Below are 19,017 nucleotides of genomic sequence, written 5' to 3'. Positions count from 1 at the left end.
ATAGCTTTCCTATTTGCTAATATTTTTAGCTCTGATTCTCTGATGACTCACTCAATGTATCAAAATCACACTGAACAATTTAAAAAGCTACACGTAGGAGAGCAAATAGATGTTAACTTTAAAATGAACAGAAACTACTCCTGATTTCTCTCAATGAATTCAAATCTGTATTGAGTTACTGCTGTTTCTGCTGTCATCAGATGCGACCTATACAGTGATACTATATTTGAACTGTATACAACAGACATTCACATTCCAACAGTGAACTAAGAAACATTTACCTGACTCAATTACATATTAAGGTTAAGACCCCAAATTATAATATATCATATAAATTTAGCTAATTAAATTAAAAAATTCAGGTACAATATTAGAAACCCAATGAATCCATATGTGAAATTTACAGAGGTCCAATTGCAGATATACTTTTTAGCACAATGTAAGAAATAATTATGAATGTGTGCATTCTACACAACGGTTTATTCACTGGTTTCCCATAAATCAACTGGTGATCTGTGAGCTGATGACTTAAATTCAGGCTGACTTAAAATGTAATTCTTTGTCATATGTAAACATCACATTACCCAGACTGACAAATTTAATTTCTTTTTTACAAATCTGCTGATACAAGACACTAAATTAAGCTGCATATTCATTCTTCTGCATGTCTTTATGTCTTATCAGTTTGACTTGATTAATTTCTTTGACGATTTATGTTGGAATTTGTACGATATTTATTGTACAGTAGGTTCCAGGATCTGTTTTGTCTGCAGAGTTTAAAATAAGATCCACCAGCAGGTTTAATTTTTTTTTTTTTTTTTTAAAGCATTACACCATTTATCAGAGCCAGACTGTAAAAACAAAGAGAACTGTGAGATTGTACTGATGGTTCTTGAACTGCTTATCTGTGATGCATCATTCTGTCTGGAAACTTAAACAAATCTAAGCCAGACATTGTAATATTTCATTAAGATCAATTTTATTCTACATGTCTCAAATCAACTGTTTGGTGTAGCCAGATACAGTAAAAAAGACAAAATTTTACACTCCTCAGTGCAAAAGCCTCCATTTTTTTCTAGTACTCGTACCACTTGGTGGCACTTGCTGTATATGTTAATTCCAGGTTTTCTCAATTTTTGTAGCATAAATCAAAGAAATTTAACAATCACTGCATTTTTAAGTTCACTTTACTTCTAGGTAGAGTTGTGCTGTTTCGATGGGGTTGCAGGATTTTTATATTGCAGTGAAAAATGAGTCTGCAGTGAGTAAAAGTGTAGCAGGCACAACAAATGTCCAGAAACTGTTAAGGGACTCAATGGGTTAAAATTAACTGTTCAACTGCCAACGTAGCCGAGCTGAGAATACAGAAACTAGAGCTCTTGTTTGTGATGGTAGATCAAAACAATCAATGGAGCATTTTACAAATTTGGACTCTCTGCAAAGTGAAAGTCAGTCATGGAAAAACTGATTGCGCTTGAAGGCTGCCAAAAAAAACCAAGAAAACACGTGGACGACTGAGAGCATGAGGCAAAATATTCTGTGGTGTGATGAAAACATAATTGAAGCACTTTGCTTGGCAGAACTCAGACTCATCACTTATCCAGCACCATCATTACTGTGAAGTGGAGTGTCAGCCTCACGCAGCGAAGACTTGTGAGGAGAAAAAAGAAGCAACAAATGGAGCTGAAAATGAGTAAATTTCAGGGGGCAGCTTGCTTTAGTGTACTTGAGACCTTTTACTGCACAAAAGATGGATATTTGAGTGGGACAATGACACAGGCATTAAGCCCAATCAACAACAGAGCTGAGTCATGACCTGACTCCCATAAAGAGCTCTGTGAATGACTTACAGACAGCTGTGTTCTCCATGTAAAATCTTCAAAGCCTTAAACTTGTAGTAAAAGATCAGAAAATCAGTATCTATATCTTACTTATATGTTATGTTGATTGTTGCTTTCTTTTTGTTTCACATACTGAGCTTATTCATGACAATATTTTTCACTAATTGCTTTAGAAAATGGAAAAACACTGCCACTAAATCAACGCCTAAAATGTACACCATACTGCTGGGAAAATGCCAATTTTTGGTTTGAAATAAAAGGAAAATGTTATTATAAAATAGTAATCACTAACCGCTCAAACAGTTTGATTCCTTAATAAAGTCCCGCTGCACCCTCGACTCTAAACCAATCGATAAAATTAAAATTGGCTGTTTTCGAAACATTTAATCAAAGGAAAAATTTAAATTAGGTTTTAATTGGTGCATTTACTTTAACTGCAATGTTGATATAAACATAAGTAGGCTGTGCAGTCTTTTAATTCACCATGTAAACATTATCTCTATTAATAATCCACTGAGCAAACTGTTTGCTTTGGTAAAAACACCAATTTAATGTAAACTTTTAAGCAAACAGGGATGAGAAGTCCGTGGAGAGCTCATTACAAGTCTGTTCCACATTAAATTAAATTCAAGACCGACTGAATCTGTTGAGGAAAATCACATGAAATGACCAAAAGCTCCAGAGCAGCTACTGAATGGATGCTGTGGTGATGTCTATTGGTCTTCATTAAGTACATTATTCTTAAGAGAATTGAAAACAATGTGTTTGGGAGCTTCTTCTTTTCATGTGCTGATAATCTGAGAATTAGGGTAAGAATGAAAAGCAAACAAAAGACAAAGAAAAGACATGTTGACCGGATCAGATCCAAGAAAATTACGAGAAAATTGGGCAGATTATCAGTCTGATAAAACTCAAAAGTGGCCGACAGCTCTGCCACATTCTCCCAGAGATGGAGCTTGTTTAGTTTATTGTCTTGGCAAAGCACGTTTTAAATGTGATATTGTAATCTGTAGATGTGATGTGAAGTCTCAGCACTGACAAATAGCATCTCTAATGCCAAGAGTGACAAAACTGAGACCTTTATTTTGAAATCACACCTGAACTCTGGACTCTGACGCTTGAGCTGCAGCTGTAAGATTTAAAAATATAAACGTGGAAGGTGGCTGAGCATCGAAACTGTGATTCTCACTTCCAAAAATCTGTTATGTAAGACAGTATTTCAGATGTTCGATGTACGTGTGATAATTTAGGGAAATATCCACAACAGTTCCCCACAGCTAGGACTTTGCCTTCTGTTAGACAACAGAGTGCAGCAGCGACAACAATAACAGCTCTGAGAAGCTGCGATTGTTTTTATTAAGACAAAAAGACTTTGTGTGAAATTTCCTGATACTACCTTGATATTTGAGTTTTAGGAGTGAGTAATTTTTAACGTTTCAACACAATCTTTGATAAAATTTTCCACATTTTCATTTAAGTCCACAGCTGTATATGTATATTTGTTAATCATAAAAACAAGACTACAAATCTGACCAGATATTTGTTTGTCAGTAGCAACATATGAAGCTTTTGAGTTGATCAACCAAAAATAACAACCTTCAAACCACAAAGCAGTTCTGTCACATTTTTGCTCACTGTGGGCTCATTTTTAATTGCAGCATAAAGTCCTGTACCTTTATGGAAACAGCACAAACCAAGGCTAGAAGTAGAGAGAACTCGAAACTGTCTTTTGAGGGGTATGACACAGTTATGGTGCCATAAATCATAAAAAAGAAAAAATGATTTTTTTTTTTTTATTCTACAAAAATTGCAAAAACCTGGAATCAACATGTACAGCGTTTTCCCATGTGCTCCCAGGTTACTGGTGGGAAAATCAGTAATTCTACAAATTATAAACATTTAAATACTTACATTTTTAATTTGTTTCCTTACTTGTCTTTTATCTGCTATGCTGCCATCTCCATAGCTGCTGGCCGAGAAGTCCTTGACTTTTTGTCATGAGGCCGTTGGTTGCAGCTGAGTCACTAATAGATTCACAGTTGTGCTCAGATTTTTAAAGACCCTGGTGTATTTTTGGCATATTGAGAGACATGTAGAATAAATTGACTTGAAAGTTGAAAGTCGAACAGTTCTTTCTGTTTTCACAGTTTCTGGCTCTGATAAATGGTGCAAATTTGGCGATTTTTAAAACAATAACATGTCTTTCAAACCCAGGTTTTGGAGTTAAACGGAGTAAAAGAAACAGTTTGTTGCTTAATAGCGACTCACCTGCTTGTTCCTTTCATCGGTGATCCGTTGGATCTGAATCTTTTTCCTACCCATGATGCTTTGCAGTTGTGAAGACAAATGTTGTAGTCAGTCAAGTGGAGAAGTGCCTCTCGGAAGGTGAGAGAGGAAGTGCAGCCCAGAAACACTCAGACACAGTCATGCATCCGAGGACACACACACACACACATTTCTCTGTCTAGGTGTGGTGAGACGATGTGGTCGAGTCTTTAACCGACGGGCAGCAGGAGTGAAGACGCCGCTGAGATGTGTGAGGCTGAGAAGTGGAAGAGGTCCTCAGTTCATCGCTTGTTCAACAGGGACTAAAGTGACAAAACTTCCCTGCAGCTGCTGTGGTGAGGAGGACGTCACTCCTCTCCTGCAAGACGGAAAGACACAAAAATGTTACCCAAAAATCCCAGATGCAGAAATACAATTTCTCATACAAACACCACAAGATGAGATGTTAGAGGGTAACAATCTGTTCATGGGCATCAATGAATCAATACATGATCATATTCTTGTTTCTGTTGTGCACTCCGTAAAGCCTTTGTGTTAAATGTGCTCTGCAAATTTGCTTGCTTTGTGTGAGGAAATGAAAATAAGGTAATCCCACTGTTGAGTCAAATTAGCTTGAGAACAAATGCAACAATGCCGTCTGATTATGAATGCAGGGGGCACCAGCCAACACACTGCGGCAGAATCATACGTTAAATTCAGCGGCTTCCAGTGTCTGAGGCTGTTGTACGGAAAAGTGATCAATTGCACTAAATGTTGTGGAAAACTCGATTTGGTGCCAAAGATCTGGTTCATTTTAACTTGCATCATTAGGCGAACAGCAAACAGGTCAAGAGGAAAGTCATTTTATTAAACACAGTTTTGATTTGATCTGAGACTTTGAATGAGAGGCTGTATTTTGACCATGACATCAGCGACGGTCCGGCCATTTACTATTAGAGCAAAGGAATAAACACTTATTAAATTTGAGTATATTCTCATTTCTTCAATCTATGAGAGTGAATTAAATATCTTTGGCTTGGGGTAACAAATTATTAGAACATTTTTCACCATTTTCTAACATTTTATAGATCAAACAACTGAAAATAATCAACAAATTTAAAAAAAATCATCACTTGCAGTCCTAATGCTGACAATGAGCAGAAGTGATTGATCAATTAATAAAAATATATGTTTAAATGTGAGCATGTTCTTGCTTCTTTCTAGCAGTGTCCTCATTTACTCCATACCTGCCACATAGTGCACTACTTTTAGAACATAAACCTGCTGGATGTTCTCAGTTGTAAAAGTTACACAACATATATTATTGTAAAAATTTCCCACAATGAGTATCAAAACAAAAATGCATTTATCAGTTGCGACACAAGTCAATATTTTGAACTACGTAACAAACCTTATTTTGAGTAACTTCTGATTAACATTTGTAAATCAGTGTTTTGGAAGCTAAACAATGGCTCAATTTAGCAGAGAATCGATGTTAAAACACATTTATTGCAGCTCAGCACACAACTAAGGACTGAAACATGTGAGTCATCAGAATTTACAAGGAAACAGTCAGCATGTTTCTCCACACGCATGATGCTTCAGCTGCTTTAGGGCCATTCAGCGTCGATACTGAAATGATCGATGCTGTTTTACTTTGAAGGAAACCCAGAGCGAACCTCCATGAAAAGATGTCAGTGGACAGTATGGGAAGCTTCAGACCTTTAATCGCCGATTTTGGTGGCAAAAGTACAAGACAAGACCACTTCACAAGGCTCTAAAATCTGTATTGCGTTTGGTCCTGACTTACAGGATTGTAAAATTGACAAATATTAAAACATTTTTTGACTGAATGCCTCAAAATGTGCTTTCTTTTAAACTTGAAAAACCAAAGTTGCTGGTATCTCAGGTGTCACTGTTATTAACAACCGTGAGAACTTCTTTGTACTACACTGCTGTTTATTTTACCTTCTTTGTGTGCACTTTAAATCACCGTCAGATATTATTTACGTTGGTCACACTTTAAAATCTGCATCACCATTTGTATGAACGTCTGAAAGCCATGAATAAAATGAATGAAAATAATGAAGACTTGGTGAATAAAAAATCCTTGAAAACTCTCATCTCTTCACAGTCGTCCTGAAGAAATACTAACATACTTCAGACTAAAATAAAATGGCTGCTCTCTCAATCAAACCTGCAATAACCAGCTTGATTTTAGGTAGTAATTTAGAATCTGACAGATACAAACAGAAAAGGTTTTTATTATAACGGTTGTAACACGGATGAATGCTTATACAAGTAATGTACGGAAGCAGCGAGAGCTTTTTGTCTTTGTCACTTTCACTTTGCTTACATGTGTCAGCTGTGACAGCCACACCATGTTGACAAGTCACACATACAGCCACACTTATCCTGCCCGAGGTTAGCGCTTTTCATACCACCACAACTGCGATGCAAGTTTACATTCAGATTACATTCAGATTACAGAATTAGTCACAATTGAATCATAATTTTAACATCAACATTGCATTAAACTCATTCAGGCATACTTTCAAGAGCTGAAGGGCATAGACGTTTGTCAATTTACGACAAATTTACAACCTCACATGTGAGAATTTGCTGCATGTCTTTGTGATCTTTAGCTTTTCTGCTGATGGTAAGACAAAACAGGAAATATTTCCAGTATTTGCTGACAAAACACTAAAATAGAAGCGCTATTGTCAGATTAATTGATCATGAAAGTAATTGTTAGTTGCAGGTCTATTCACATATGAACCTATCTTCACCAACCATTGCTTCTACTCTGACTTATTTAGTTTTTTATTTTCCTTAATACTTCACTTATTTACCACTTTGAAACTCCAGAAAACTGTTCTACTTAGATTTTGTTATCTAACAATACTTGTGTTTTTGTGGTACAACTTCTGATTGTGGAATCCGGCCACATATTGTTCAGTAAATATCTCTAGTTGATTTTTCCATGATCATTTTTTTTTTTTTGTTGTGTGCTCAAAGATGGGAATTTAATATATTTTTTACAAATTTCAACCCTACTTGTACAATATTGCAGATTCTGAATTAATGCTATGAGAAATTACTGTGAAAATTCCAGGCTATTATTTTAAATAGTTCCTGAGATATTGTTGTTCAAACAAAGCCTCAAATTTTGATGTGCTGAAAGCATATAGATGGGCCTTTAAAAAAAAATTTATCTTGCCAAGTTTTTGATACACAAGTTACAATTTCACATATAACTCATATATAAATATCTGTATTTTATGCTATGAAAATTTAAAGCAGGTCCAGCAGAAACTACCCTAAAAATTTGATGATCATATATGTATCGACTCAGGTGCTGTAATTCATCTTTTTGCAAAATCTTTTTTGTCAAAAACGAAGGCAACCACACCTGTAATAATGAGAATAAGATGGTGACTGCAAATGGATGCCAAGGCTACAACTATCCTCATCTCATTACTGAAGTGAAAACTGACAACAACACTATTTTTTCACATCTTTAACTCTTAACTACTTCTATTTCCAACCTACATTTTCTAAATACTTCACCTAAAAACCCATTTTCCTTCCTACACATGGGCTCAGCCCTGTGGCAATTGTGTTAAGTTTTCCCTCCAGTCTTAACCCTCCACGTCCGTGCTTTCCTGTGGGATTGTTGTTGGGCCAAACGGAAAGAATGAAAACGCCACTGGAGTGCACATGGGGCCTCCACAAACCACATTTCAACACGTCCAGCTTGAGAATTAATCAGATGATGTTAAAACTCCAGCGTATGAAGTTCAGCTCTAATAGTGGCTCAGGCTGCACATGTGAATTCACACGACTGTGATCTTGTAAATAACTAGACTGGATTTTCTATTTATTTTTTTCACTTTGGTCGGTCAAGTTTGCATTTGTACTATTTCCACCTGGCCTGGCTGGCGCTGGCCTTTTTATCCATTTCGACTTTTCTGTTTGCTAGCAAGCCAATTTTCTCTAGAGATGAACAGATGCGATACGCTGGCTCACCAGTACTAATCTCACTGAGGGGATCAGGTGTCGGCTGTAATGCGTATTTACACTACGGTATACATTCAATCTGAGGCCACAGCAGGACATGAACTCAGTTTTAGCACCAAAGCATGACTGCACTCATTTAACCCCACATCAAAGCAGTTCAAGTGGCTTCTACTTAGTGGTGGAAATACAGTTTAGTCTTCACACTGGTGTTTATGACTTGCTTCATGCAACTAAAAGTTGAGTTGAGGTATCAGAAACAGTATCCCCAGTTTCCACATACTCTCAGTCACAACATTTAGAGTTAAGATGTTGCAATGTTGCCTGGGAAGGGTGGCAGTTCCTGTCAAGTCAGCCTCTCATAGATAGAGTGTTATTGTTACAAGGGCTGCGAGTGAAGATAAAGTTGACTAACTGATGAAAAGAAAATTAATTAGCTGATTATCAATCACTTTGAAGATCCACTGTGAGACTTCATTAGTAAGTTAAACAACGTTGTGTTTAGGGCTTTTGAGACTAAACGTTGGAATTTTTCCACTATTTTTTGGGATATTTTATTGGCCACACATTTAATTGTATATATTGTGTAACAAGAGTGAGGAATGCACATCAGAATTCCTCAGAGCTAAACGTGACACCTTCAAAAGCTCTGTTGAGTTTTAAAAACCCTGAGATAATCCATAAATCTTTACATTTGCGAAACTGGATGAATATTTGGCACTTTTGATTGAAAAATAACTCAATCAGCAACATAGCTGATAGATTAAAGAGCCTATGTTCTGCTTTTCCCTTCACTTTTATGTGCATGTAAAAGGTCTGCAAACTCACAAAGCCCAAAGTCCTCACCAAAGTGAGTTATTCTCGTTGCTCCTCACCTGCCTGAAACACCGTATTTGAAGTTCAGGCTTTTCTTCCGTTACTTATTTACGTCACCATGTAACACATTAGCGTTAGCCTAGTTTGGCCATTAAACAAAGAATGAGCAGCTTCCTCTCAGTCCATCATTGTACAATCTGAATACTACTTTCTGAACATTAAAGCAGGTTAACATATTCTAGTTGACCCCAAAAATTAAGCCACAAACCTGTAAATGTGCTTAATATGGGCGCTTTAGTCAACTGTTTCAGCACAACACCATGGCTGCAATGAGCTCAAACTAACTACTGCAAAATCTTTTCAGGTACCAGCTGCTACTACTGATGCTACATGTAGCCTCTACATACTAGAACATCCAGTTGGGAACCTCTGCTTTAGAGGAGCTACCTGGCCAGTTTATTGGATAACGTCATCATTATCATCATGTCAAGTAAGTTTAGATTTAAAACACTATCGGGCATTTACGCAGCAGTACTTTGCTCACATAGCCAGGAAACGATCTAAAATGGAAGCAATGATCAGAAAACATTACAGTTTGAAAACCAGTTTAATGATGCAGTGGTAACTTTTGCCATACTGTTGTTCTTTTTTTATCATTTCATTACATTTCTTTATTCCAATTAACATATCCTATTATTTTGTTTGGTTTGGCAATATTGTTAACATTATATTTATACCAATAAAGCATACTGAATTGAACTGGTATGTAATATTAAGCAACATTATATTAAAGAATACATTCACAACCTAGCAATTAATCAAATAACCCTCTACATTAACACAGTACTCCACAGATACAGTTATAAATGTATTCTGTGGTGTGAGCTTTGCTTAGCTGGAGCTTTTCATACATTAAATCTGCATTCACAGCACTGCTGAGCTTCATCGAATCATTCAATGGCTGCAACTCTGAGGCACCAACTCTAAACAATTACCGCAACATGACATGTAGAGATATCCCACTGCCAGAGGGAAAAATTATTTTAAAAATGCTCTTCCCTACTGACTCGACTAACTTTGCCACTGTCAGGCTACAATATTATGTTTGATTAGTTGTGAATTGACCAGAATTGGGCTACACCGCAAGGCTTCTGTCTGGCCTCGCTCTCCCTGACTGCCCTCTGCATGGCTGCCCCCTCATTACTGTAATTGACACGTTCATCCCTCCTCTTCCCCCTTAAGGCGCTGATGGCTCAATTAAGGAGCTGGCCGCAGGACTGATTGGATGCCAAGATAACGAGGTCGCTGCTTGGCTAAAACTGAGTCCTGCACGCAGCCAAACCAAACTCACACAGTGACATACGGGACGCCAAAGAGGCAGAACGGGCAATCTAAACAATGCATTGGGGGACACTAGATAAAAGAGCACAATGGTGATGAATGAATGACTCTTGGCTGGACCAGGTTTGCCTCATTATCTTAAGAAGGAAGGTTGCTGTGGTAAAAAAGTGAGCCATGCATATGTTATTCCAATCCTCCAAGAGATGGTTACACAACGCTCGAATATTTTTCTGATGCAGGGGAGCACAATCAAGCTCAGGGTAGGCATCTGTCTGTTTTGGAGTAGTGCAATTAGTGGCAGTGACCTTTAGCGGATTATGCACTAGCCAATGAAATGTGCCAAAGCCCCAAGATAAATGGTCAAGGCCTCAAACATGACTTGCAGTGGATTTTGTCCTTCCACTGCTCTCAGACAAGAGTTTAGAACTCATAACGGTCTTAATAGCTCAATCTCAACTTGCCAAGAGGTGGACGGTGTTGATTTGCAATCGCAGAGTCCTGTGACTTTAAATTAGCCTGACACCTGACAATATGAAGCCACACACAGTGGTGATGACATACAGGAGAATATACTCATGTTTCCTATTAGCATTGCATGCTAATAAATCTGTATCATTACATACATTGAGTATTTTCAACTCAAAATCCAAAAAGATATTCCCTTTCCTATCATATACTACCAAGTAAGGAAGCAACTCATCCTATCTGGGGAGCCTAATTAAGGGATTTGTCATATTTGCTTGGAAAATGTCTGACAAAATGCTTTGTCAATCTTCACTGAAATCAACTAATCGTTTCAGCATTACACACTTTAAATAAAACTGCCACTTCCACTAAAATATCCAACCAATCAGCAAGACTGTTAACATTTCAAACAATTTTACATGCAGTAAAAATGTCATTTTAAATAGAGATGTTAAATATATTGCTGAAGGCTGCTAATAAAACGTATTATCTCAAAGCACAGGCTTGGAATATTTCAACTGACATAGAAGAATGGAAATTGGAATGAAAAATGCTCCCACTGTATTTCCTGTGTGCTCTGAATCTATACGTTCCTATATAGTACACAATCCCAGTTTAAATTGACATTGGCTATGAACGAGCCGACATCTTTTATTATACGCCAGATCTGCCTGATGCTATAATACAAATATGAGTCCAAACATCAAATATCATTACTTTTTTCATTGTTTGGTTCATCTTGCTTGGCTTTAACTGACACAACAGATGAAAGTTTAAATTCTCACATTCCAAATGAAACTGTTTAATTCTGTTCGTCCTGGCAACCTCTCACAGCTTTGTCAGCTCAAATCCTACCACAGAGACGGCAAGATTCGATATATATGTTATTTTAAGCATTTTAATAAAATACCTTCCTTGATGACAGGAAGGTTTTTTGGCCAGCCAGCGTGTTGATCCTGCTGTGAGGCCAGTACAGACACAGGACTTGGGAGCTTTTGCAATCCAAACAATACGGTGACATTCTGAAACCTTTAAAAACAGCGATTTTGGTGCTCGATCCAAAGCACATATTAAACATTACAATAAACAGGCAGGTGGTAGGGGAGGTTATTTTGTGAAATTAGCAGCCAATCTATGCCGCTGATCTCTGGGGCTGCACTACCTACAGATGTTGATATGAATCCATCTGCAGGGTCGCCTCACAGTGGTGGATCACCCTGTCAAACTGGCCTACTTCTAGCCCAGCAGCTTTGGTACTACCCCGGGAGGGCAGAGAAAAATCACGGCTGCCACTGAACACATACAGCCCCCCTGCTAAACCATGATCGGTGCCCTAATTTGACTGGGGTTCACTCTTAAGGTGTAATTTAACAATACAGTCAGCAAATGTCAGCATCACAGCTTTGCACATTTAAACATGTGTGTGCCTTTTGGTTAAAAGTAAGATCTCTTCACACAATAAAAGCAGAGGCAGTGCAGGAAAATGTGATCATTTTTCCTCAGGCTCTTGTTAATAGTGAACCTTCAAGAGCTGGGGGGAAAAATGCAGAACAGCTTTGAACAATAAGTCTCTTACATGCAGTTGCTGTGTTTTCTCCTTAATGTCATTAAACTAATGACCACGTTAGATCTGGTATGTGGGGTACACATGAGGTCAAAATGACATTTTTAATAACAAACCGGGAGCTCTATCTTCCAACCATGATGACAGATGGAGTCTGGAGACTGAACAGGCCTGCTGACGGCAGACAGGTACCCTGCTGGATCTAATCTGACATGTTGGAGGCTGAGACCGCTGTCAGGTCGTGTGTACTGGTGTTACCGAACCAAATATACCGTTAGGACACCATAACCGAGGCTGATTTACGAAGCAAAGGGCGAGCTAACGTTCCTCTACACAGGCCATTTCACAATTTTCTAGTTACGAGTCCCGACCGACAGCCATTACCTTCCTCACTCTCATCATGTAACTGGTCGAGCTGGAGTACGCACTACTTTCAAACATATTATGGACATTTTGTACTCAAATAACGGCTGCGTGTCCGTGAAACACAAACCAACACGGCGTTGCTGGGTTAGTCTGCGATATTTAAATGATAAAGCGAGCAGGTCTGCGCCCGTGAGAGGAAAAAAGACGCAGGAAGGAAATGTATCACTCCACTTACCCTGAAATATTGCCGTTAAACGCCGAAAATAGGCCTGTCACCACCCGCTCCGGAGGCGAGCCGCGTTAATTAGGAACCGTTAATTAATTGCGCTGAAGCGACGTCCCTATTTACATGAATCCGCGGCATTTTATTCCATTTAATGTTGATGTAACTATACTGTCCACCCAGACGACACAGCGTACCCAGTGTACGATCGACGTCATTGACATTATCCCGTGAGTGACCCGCGGGGATCCAATCAGAAGTCGACTTGCGAACTTCTCATCCAGTCACAAAGCGGTGTCGCCTGAGTGGGCGGGCTCGCGAGAGAGGACATGACGGAGGTGACGGCCATGTTCTGCAATAGTGTTTGTATCCCTCCGCCTCAGTATTTACCTTTTGCATGATTTTGCATGTGGGGAAAATGTCACTGTAGCCCCGCTGTGCCCTGCCTGCTTTCCATACGAGAGCCCGCTAGGCCATTTGTTTTTCTCCTCTGTAACCGCCACATCCCAAATAACCTAACTGTTCAGGCGTGTGAAGGTTGTCAAAGAGGGAAATGTTGACTGTGGCGAGAGGTTAAGCATCTAAATGTTCTTGTAGACCTTTTTATCACGGCTTCAGACGCTGTGCCGCCATAGTCTGGTGAAATGCCCACGGATTCTTTTTTTTTTCTCCAGCCAGTCGCCTTCTGAAAATTTGGATGTAAAGAGAAACCCTTAAGTCAGTCATGAAACGTGTAAAAAAAATAGTAAAATAATTTGAAATTCAACCTCATAACTGTTTTATAGTGCAAGATACATTTACAATCTAGCATGATTTGTATTGCCATATATGGTATGTCTACTTTCACTAATATATATATATATATATATATATATATATATATATATATATATATATATATATATATATATATATATATATATATATATATATATTTCAATTCATCAAATTACCACATGGTAATTACTAAGCAGTGCAATCATCTTGGGGCTAATGAACTTCAGTTGCCTGCTTTGCCTTGTTCATAATCCAGCCTTAAACAGTTATTACAGCATTCTTTACACCAAAGTGGACTCTTGCATAACTTGTTCTGTAACCCTGTATGTGCAATCCATAGTAATAATATGACCAGCAGACAGTTTGTTGCCCAGGTCTTATCTGTGACGCTGCATATGTTAAACTGAGCTTCTGCCTCTTTATCTGCCAGCATTTACATTAAATCTTCCTATAATTTTTGGTCTGTCGGAGGCAAATAAGAATCTACATCATATTCCTTGTATGTGTTGTTATACTAGTTCAATAGAGCTGACTAATTAAAATTTAAAACATAAAGATGTCCAGGCTCCTTCCTCTGTATTACAGCAATTGATTTAATCTGTGATGTCCTGTTATTGTAGTTATTCTACTTTCATGTGAAGACAAAGCTTCCTTTACATGGGTTGTTTTGATAACAATGAGCAAGCAGTTTGTGACATAAAACCAAAAACCCTCTGTGTCGTCTTTGTCAGCTGAAAAACAGCTTATTGTCATGCCCAGTTTCAGTGAGATGGGCTCTGCAGGCAGCAAGCATCTGCAGCTTGTTAGCTTCCTGGCAGTCATATCCATCCTATTCTTTTCAATGAAAAATCTTGACAGGCTCTTTAAAGCAGTTTTTCACAACATGGCATGCCAGGTGAAGAGAAACCTGCTATTCTTGTCAAGTTGTCTCCCTGAGCGCTTTAAAAGATGACTGCATTTGAGAAATACTGACACATTGTGATACATTTCTTTAGAAGTAAGAGAAGTGTTACTGTCCTGAGAACAGGTAGCGTTATCCCTCTACAAGAATACCGATTAGTTTCTGGGTCTCTAGGTGGATGGTGGTCTCATTCTGCTGCCTGCTCTGTATTTAACCCTCATGTTGTCCTGCAGGTCAAAATTGACCCATTTTAAAGTTTGAAAATGTGTGAAAAAAATATTTTCACAGTGAAACTTTTGATGTCCACATTTTCAACATTTTTGGGAAATCTCTGAACATTTTTTGGTGGAAAAAAAAATGCTAAAAATGTTTCTTAAGAACATTCACAAAAAAATCAACCAAAATGCAGCAAAATTCGTTGGTTTGTGGTTGATTTTTTTGTGAATGTTCTTTAAGAAAATATTAGAAGTTTTACTGATATATATGTAATCACTTTAGATATTTTTAGGATTTTTTTGGAAGATTTGTACTCATTTTTAAAAAAATATTTACAAGAATTTTCTTGCCAAATTTGGGGGATTTTTTAAATTTTTTTTTTTTTTTAAATAAAACTTTTAAGGGGGAACTTTTAAGGAATTATTGGAATTTTCTTCCTGAAGGTTTTGGAAATTTTCAGAAATTTGGGGGATTTTTGGATTTTTTTCAGACAAGGAAACAATATTTTTTGGTGCCTGTAAATGAAGACAACAGGACGGTTAATGTAGCAACTCCACGTTTAACTTAGATGGACTGATATCGCTCATGTTGGTGTGATAAACATGCAGCTAGAACCGGCTGGTGGTTAGCTTAGCATAAAGACTGGAAACAATCAAAAAGCTAATCTGACCCGGACCAAAGGTTAAGAAATATGCTCACATCAATCGATAAAAGCTCAATAATCAGCATCTTGCTGGTCGGATTCTTCCAGATACCGAAACTATCGAGACAGAATCTAAAATTAAAAAGTAAATGAGTGCATTTCCCAACATGTTTCCCTGATTAGAGATTCAGAGCTGACAGGTATATAAACAATGAACAGAGGTAGGTGGGAGGAGGTCAGTGGCCCATTTGCAAATGTTTGCCCTGGGGCCTACAAATATGTTAACCCAGTCATGGCAGTTGGCAATCATATATGCTGCCAGTGTGAAACCAGTGGGCGCAGTTCATCCTGTAACTGAGATCGCATTGATGCACACGCTGATCTCTAGAGAGTTAAAAAAAAAAAAAAAGCTGCCTTTTAAGAAACTTTTCATTTCTAGTAACGTGCTGCCCACATCTTTCCTCTGCATTTCTAGGCAGACTGGTGTCCTAGTTTAAGAACATATGCTGTATCAGACCCAGTGCTGGGGACCACTGGGAATAGAGAGGCTCACAGAGATAAAGCACATGACATCTTGGAAAAATGCCTCTTAAGGGACATCTTGGATTAGAAACACAGTATCAAAGGCTGGCTTGATTTGTTGGATTCAAACCCATAAACTACAAATAGGCAGGCAGATGAGTCACAGTCAGATCTCGCAAGAACCAGCACAGGCGTGGACTGTCAGTGTGGACGGGGAGGACGGCGAAGCAGAAGATTTATGCAGTGGAGGAAACCAAGAAGTCTGTTCTGGTGGATGGAGGGAAGAAAACCCTGTTAAGGTACACTGAGAAATGCAGATATGGATTGCAGGAATCCTGTGATGTAAGTTTTGAAAAGTTTATAGAAGTCGTTTGGATGAAGTCCAGCAGTGAGTAGAAACTCAAAGTCTGCAGCATAATAGTGTCCAGAGGCAGACGTAGGGTAAGAAATGAAATGCAGGACGGAGATCAGGCACCACAGGAAGGAAACATTCAGATGTAGAAAGAATTGGCCTTGGGCTGCTACAAAGAAATGAGTGGACATCTGTTAAATGTCCTCCACCAACTGAGGGAAGCTTGGTGCTGGCTCTAGATGCACACATAGAGCAGGTTAATTGCCAGGTTAGCCGTTTGATCCTCCTTCTCTCAGACTCTTTTTAAGCCTAAATCCAATCCACTATTTACAGCAAATACTCAAGCACGCATAGAGGTTACGGTATCCACGACTGCACACAGTAATTAGCCTCGATCTTCACATGTACAACCCGAACAAAGGGCAACATAACAAATCAGTCTATTGCTTCACAAATGCATCTACATTGTTATGAGTGACTAAACCTGACGGGTCATCTTAACCCATCTGCATGCCTGGAAATGTGCTTCACTCTCAGCTTGGTAATGACAAAAACAAGCCCGAGTGCTCTCCATGCAGGTTTACCCCACTCTGCTGCCCACACACACTCCACACTGCCTCCTACATGCACTCCACTGCCATCATGACACTCCTTTATGATTTCATTTTCTCATAGAAACTAGGGCTACTTGGCACTCGTACTACTCACAAGGGTATTCTGAAGCACTCACCATTTTTTAGATGCAACTTTTGCAACAATATGCTCTTGGCTTTCTTACTTACGCTGAAAAAAAAGAGAATTGTTGGATCAGCTTAAGACACAATTAAGTTTATCCAAATTAAGTTAATCAATTATATAAATGCCACTGGCTTAGGTTAAAAGCATTTAAATCCTTTTATTTCTTTCAAATGAACAGTTTGGAACTTAATTCTAAAGAAACACAACTTGAAGTCCAATTTTTCCAACATAAGTATTACTTTTTTCCAAACATGAAGAGGGAAACCATGATTTTGTCATTAAATATGGTGTTCTGTTTTGCTTTCCTCTAAAATCCTACCAGAAGAAAATGGATACACAGAGAGATGTAAACCTAATTTTCTTTTTAATTGTTTTTAAATGTATGAAGTGTTTAAATGTCTGAAGAAATTTACATGTGCATATTTGTATTAAACCATAACTCTGGAGTAAATTTTCCTCCTGGATCGTTGTCTACCATTGATTGCACAACAAAGAGGCACTTTGTAATCAGAAAGTCTTTATCCGTCCTGATATTAAAAAAAAATTAGCTCAGAATACACAGTCAATTAATTCTCTGTATTTTTAGTAGCAAATGTGGATCCATCCATATACACAGATATATTTACACATTTGTAGGAACTTCCTGTGGCCCCAATGCCACCCTTGTTTGACAACGTTACACTTTTTTCCCACTTTCAAGGGCTACTAACTAAAAATGTTTCCTCAGTTGGAGCCATTTGATTATTTGGATCCGCTGGACACAATTTTGTCCGGTTCCTCGCCAAATTTCATGGCTGTAGGAGATATAATTCTGGATAGTGAAGTCTTGAAATTGTTTCCTCGTGTGTTTTCATTGTGAAAACTCAAAAGTTCAAAAGTTCCCAAGCCTTTTCAAAACATGAAATTCTCAAAATTCAACCAAGATCTTTTACCAAACTTAGCTTTGGGTCCCAACTAAGCAAACTGAACAAAATCAGAGCTTGACACAGCTAGCCTAAATGATAATGTTAACATATAAACACACTCACGAGGATGATGTTTAGCAGATCGGGCTGAAGAAATCCCTAGCTTATAAATCTAATTCTCTATATGTAAGGGAACATGCTCATTTGGCTCAGAACACAACAAAAATACCATCATTTTGGGGTTTTTTTTCTCGATGGAAAAGAAAAACGCAAAAATTACAAGTTCAAATAAAATTGCTACTTATGTCTCAATATTATATTTATTTATTTTCATAACGTTCAATTCAGTTAGAAGGTATGATTTTTTTAAACCACCCTGGTTTAGCATGTTAGCAAACAAACATTTACCAGTCAGCACAAAGTTCAGTTAAAGCTGATGAGAATGATGTTAGTTTTGCAGATATTTGGCCAAACACTAATCAAAGTTTTGACCAAGGGACGCTGCTCATTGTGACAGGAGTGTAAAATAAAGTGTGCGTATCCATGTTGCATGTGTTAAAATACCACTTTACCACCAAAATTAGCAGGACTAATGGATGTCAGCATGTCCACTTACAACTTACCACATGCCAATTGTTTTGAAGAGTGTGAGTTCATTCTGTTTTCATTATTGCATGAGTAGATTGTCGATAGCTATTAAAACAGCTGCCTGATAATTGCCCTGTTGTGCTGCTGTCTGGGAATTTAACAAACAAACTACTGCATGGACTCATATTACAGTTTTTGGGTCAATATATAACTGAGGGACTTTTGAAGTCCATGGGATATATCTTGCATACATTTTTATTAAAAGTAAAAAAAAAATCTAATGTTTTTATGTTCGTTATGATTCTGTTCTTTTTATTAAGTTGAGATAATCATGACAGATATTTCTTTTATGGCAATATATCAAATTTTAGATGGAAAATAACTAATTGTATCTGTGTCTGAGAAATCACTTTCAACTAAGTTACCCGTTACAAAAACACCTCTCAAGGAAGTGAGTTAATTCCAGATCACATGACC

At 37.9% G+C, this 19,017-nt stretch overlaps 1 protein-coding gene across 10 annotated transcripts in view; it reads right to left on the bottom strand.

Annotated features, from left to right (window-relative positions):
• The window catches only part of LOC111565078 (myocyte-specific enhancer factor 2D homolog), a 38,048-nt gene extending 24,936 nt beyond the window's left edge, over positions 1-13,112 (bottom strand). For all 10 annotated transcript variants that reach the window (XM_023265049.3, XM_023265052.3, XM_023265053.3 and 7 more), the window contains exons 1-2: positions 12,911-13,112; positions 4,110-4,485 (exon numbers count right to left, since the gene is read on the bottom strand). In XM_023265049.3, the coding sequence (XP_023120817.2) occupies positions 4,110-4,163 (54 nt within the window). In that variant the 5' untranslated portion in view covers positions 4,164-4,485; positions 12,911-13,112. The remainder of the gene's footprint in view (positions 1-4,109; positions 4,486-12,910) is intronic.
• Positions 13,113-19,017: the final 5,905 nt, after the last annotated feature.

Source organism: Amphiprion ocellaris, chromosome 15, assembly GCF_022539595.1.
Source record: "Amphiprion ocellaris isolate individual 3 ecotype Okinawa chromosome 15, ASM2253959v1, whole genome shotgun sequence".
In the NCBI taxonomy this organism is placed as follows: domain Eukaryota; kingdom Metazoa; phylum Chordata; class Actinopteri; family Pomacentridae; genus Amphiprion; species Amphiprion ocellaris.
Note: the sequence above shows the minus strand (reverse complement) of the source record. Positions and strands in the feature narration are given on the sequence as shown.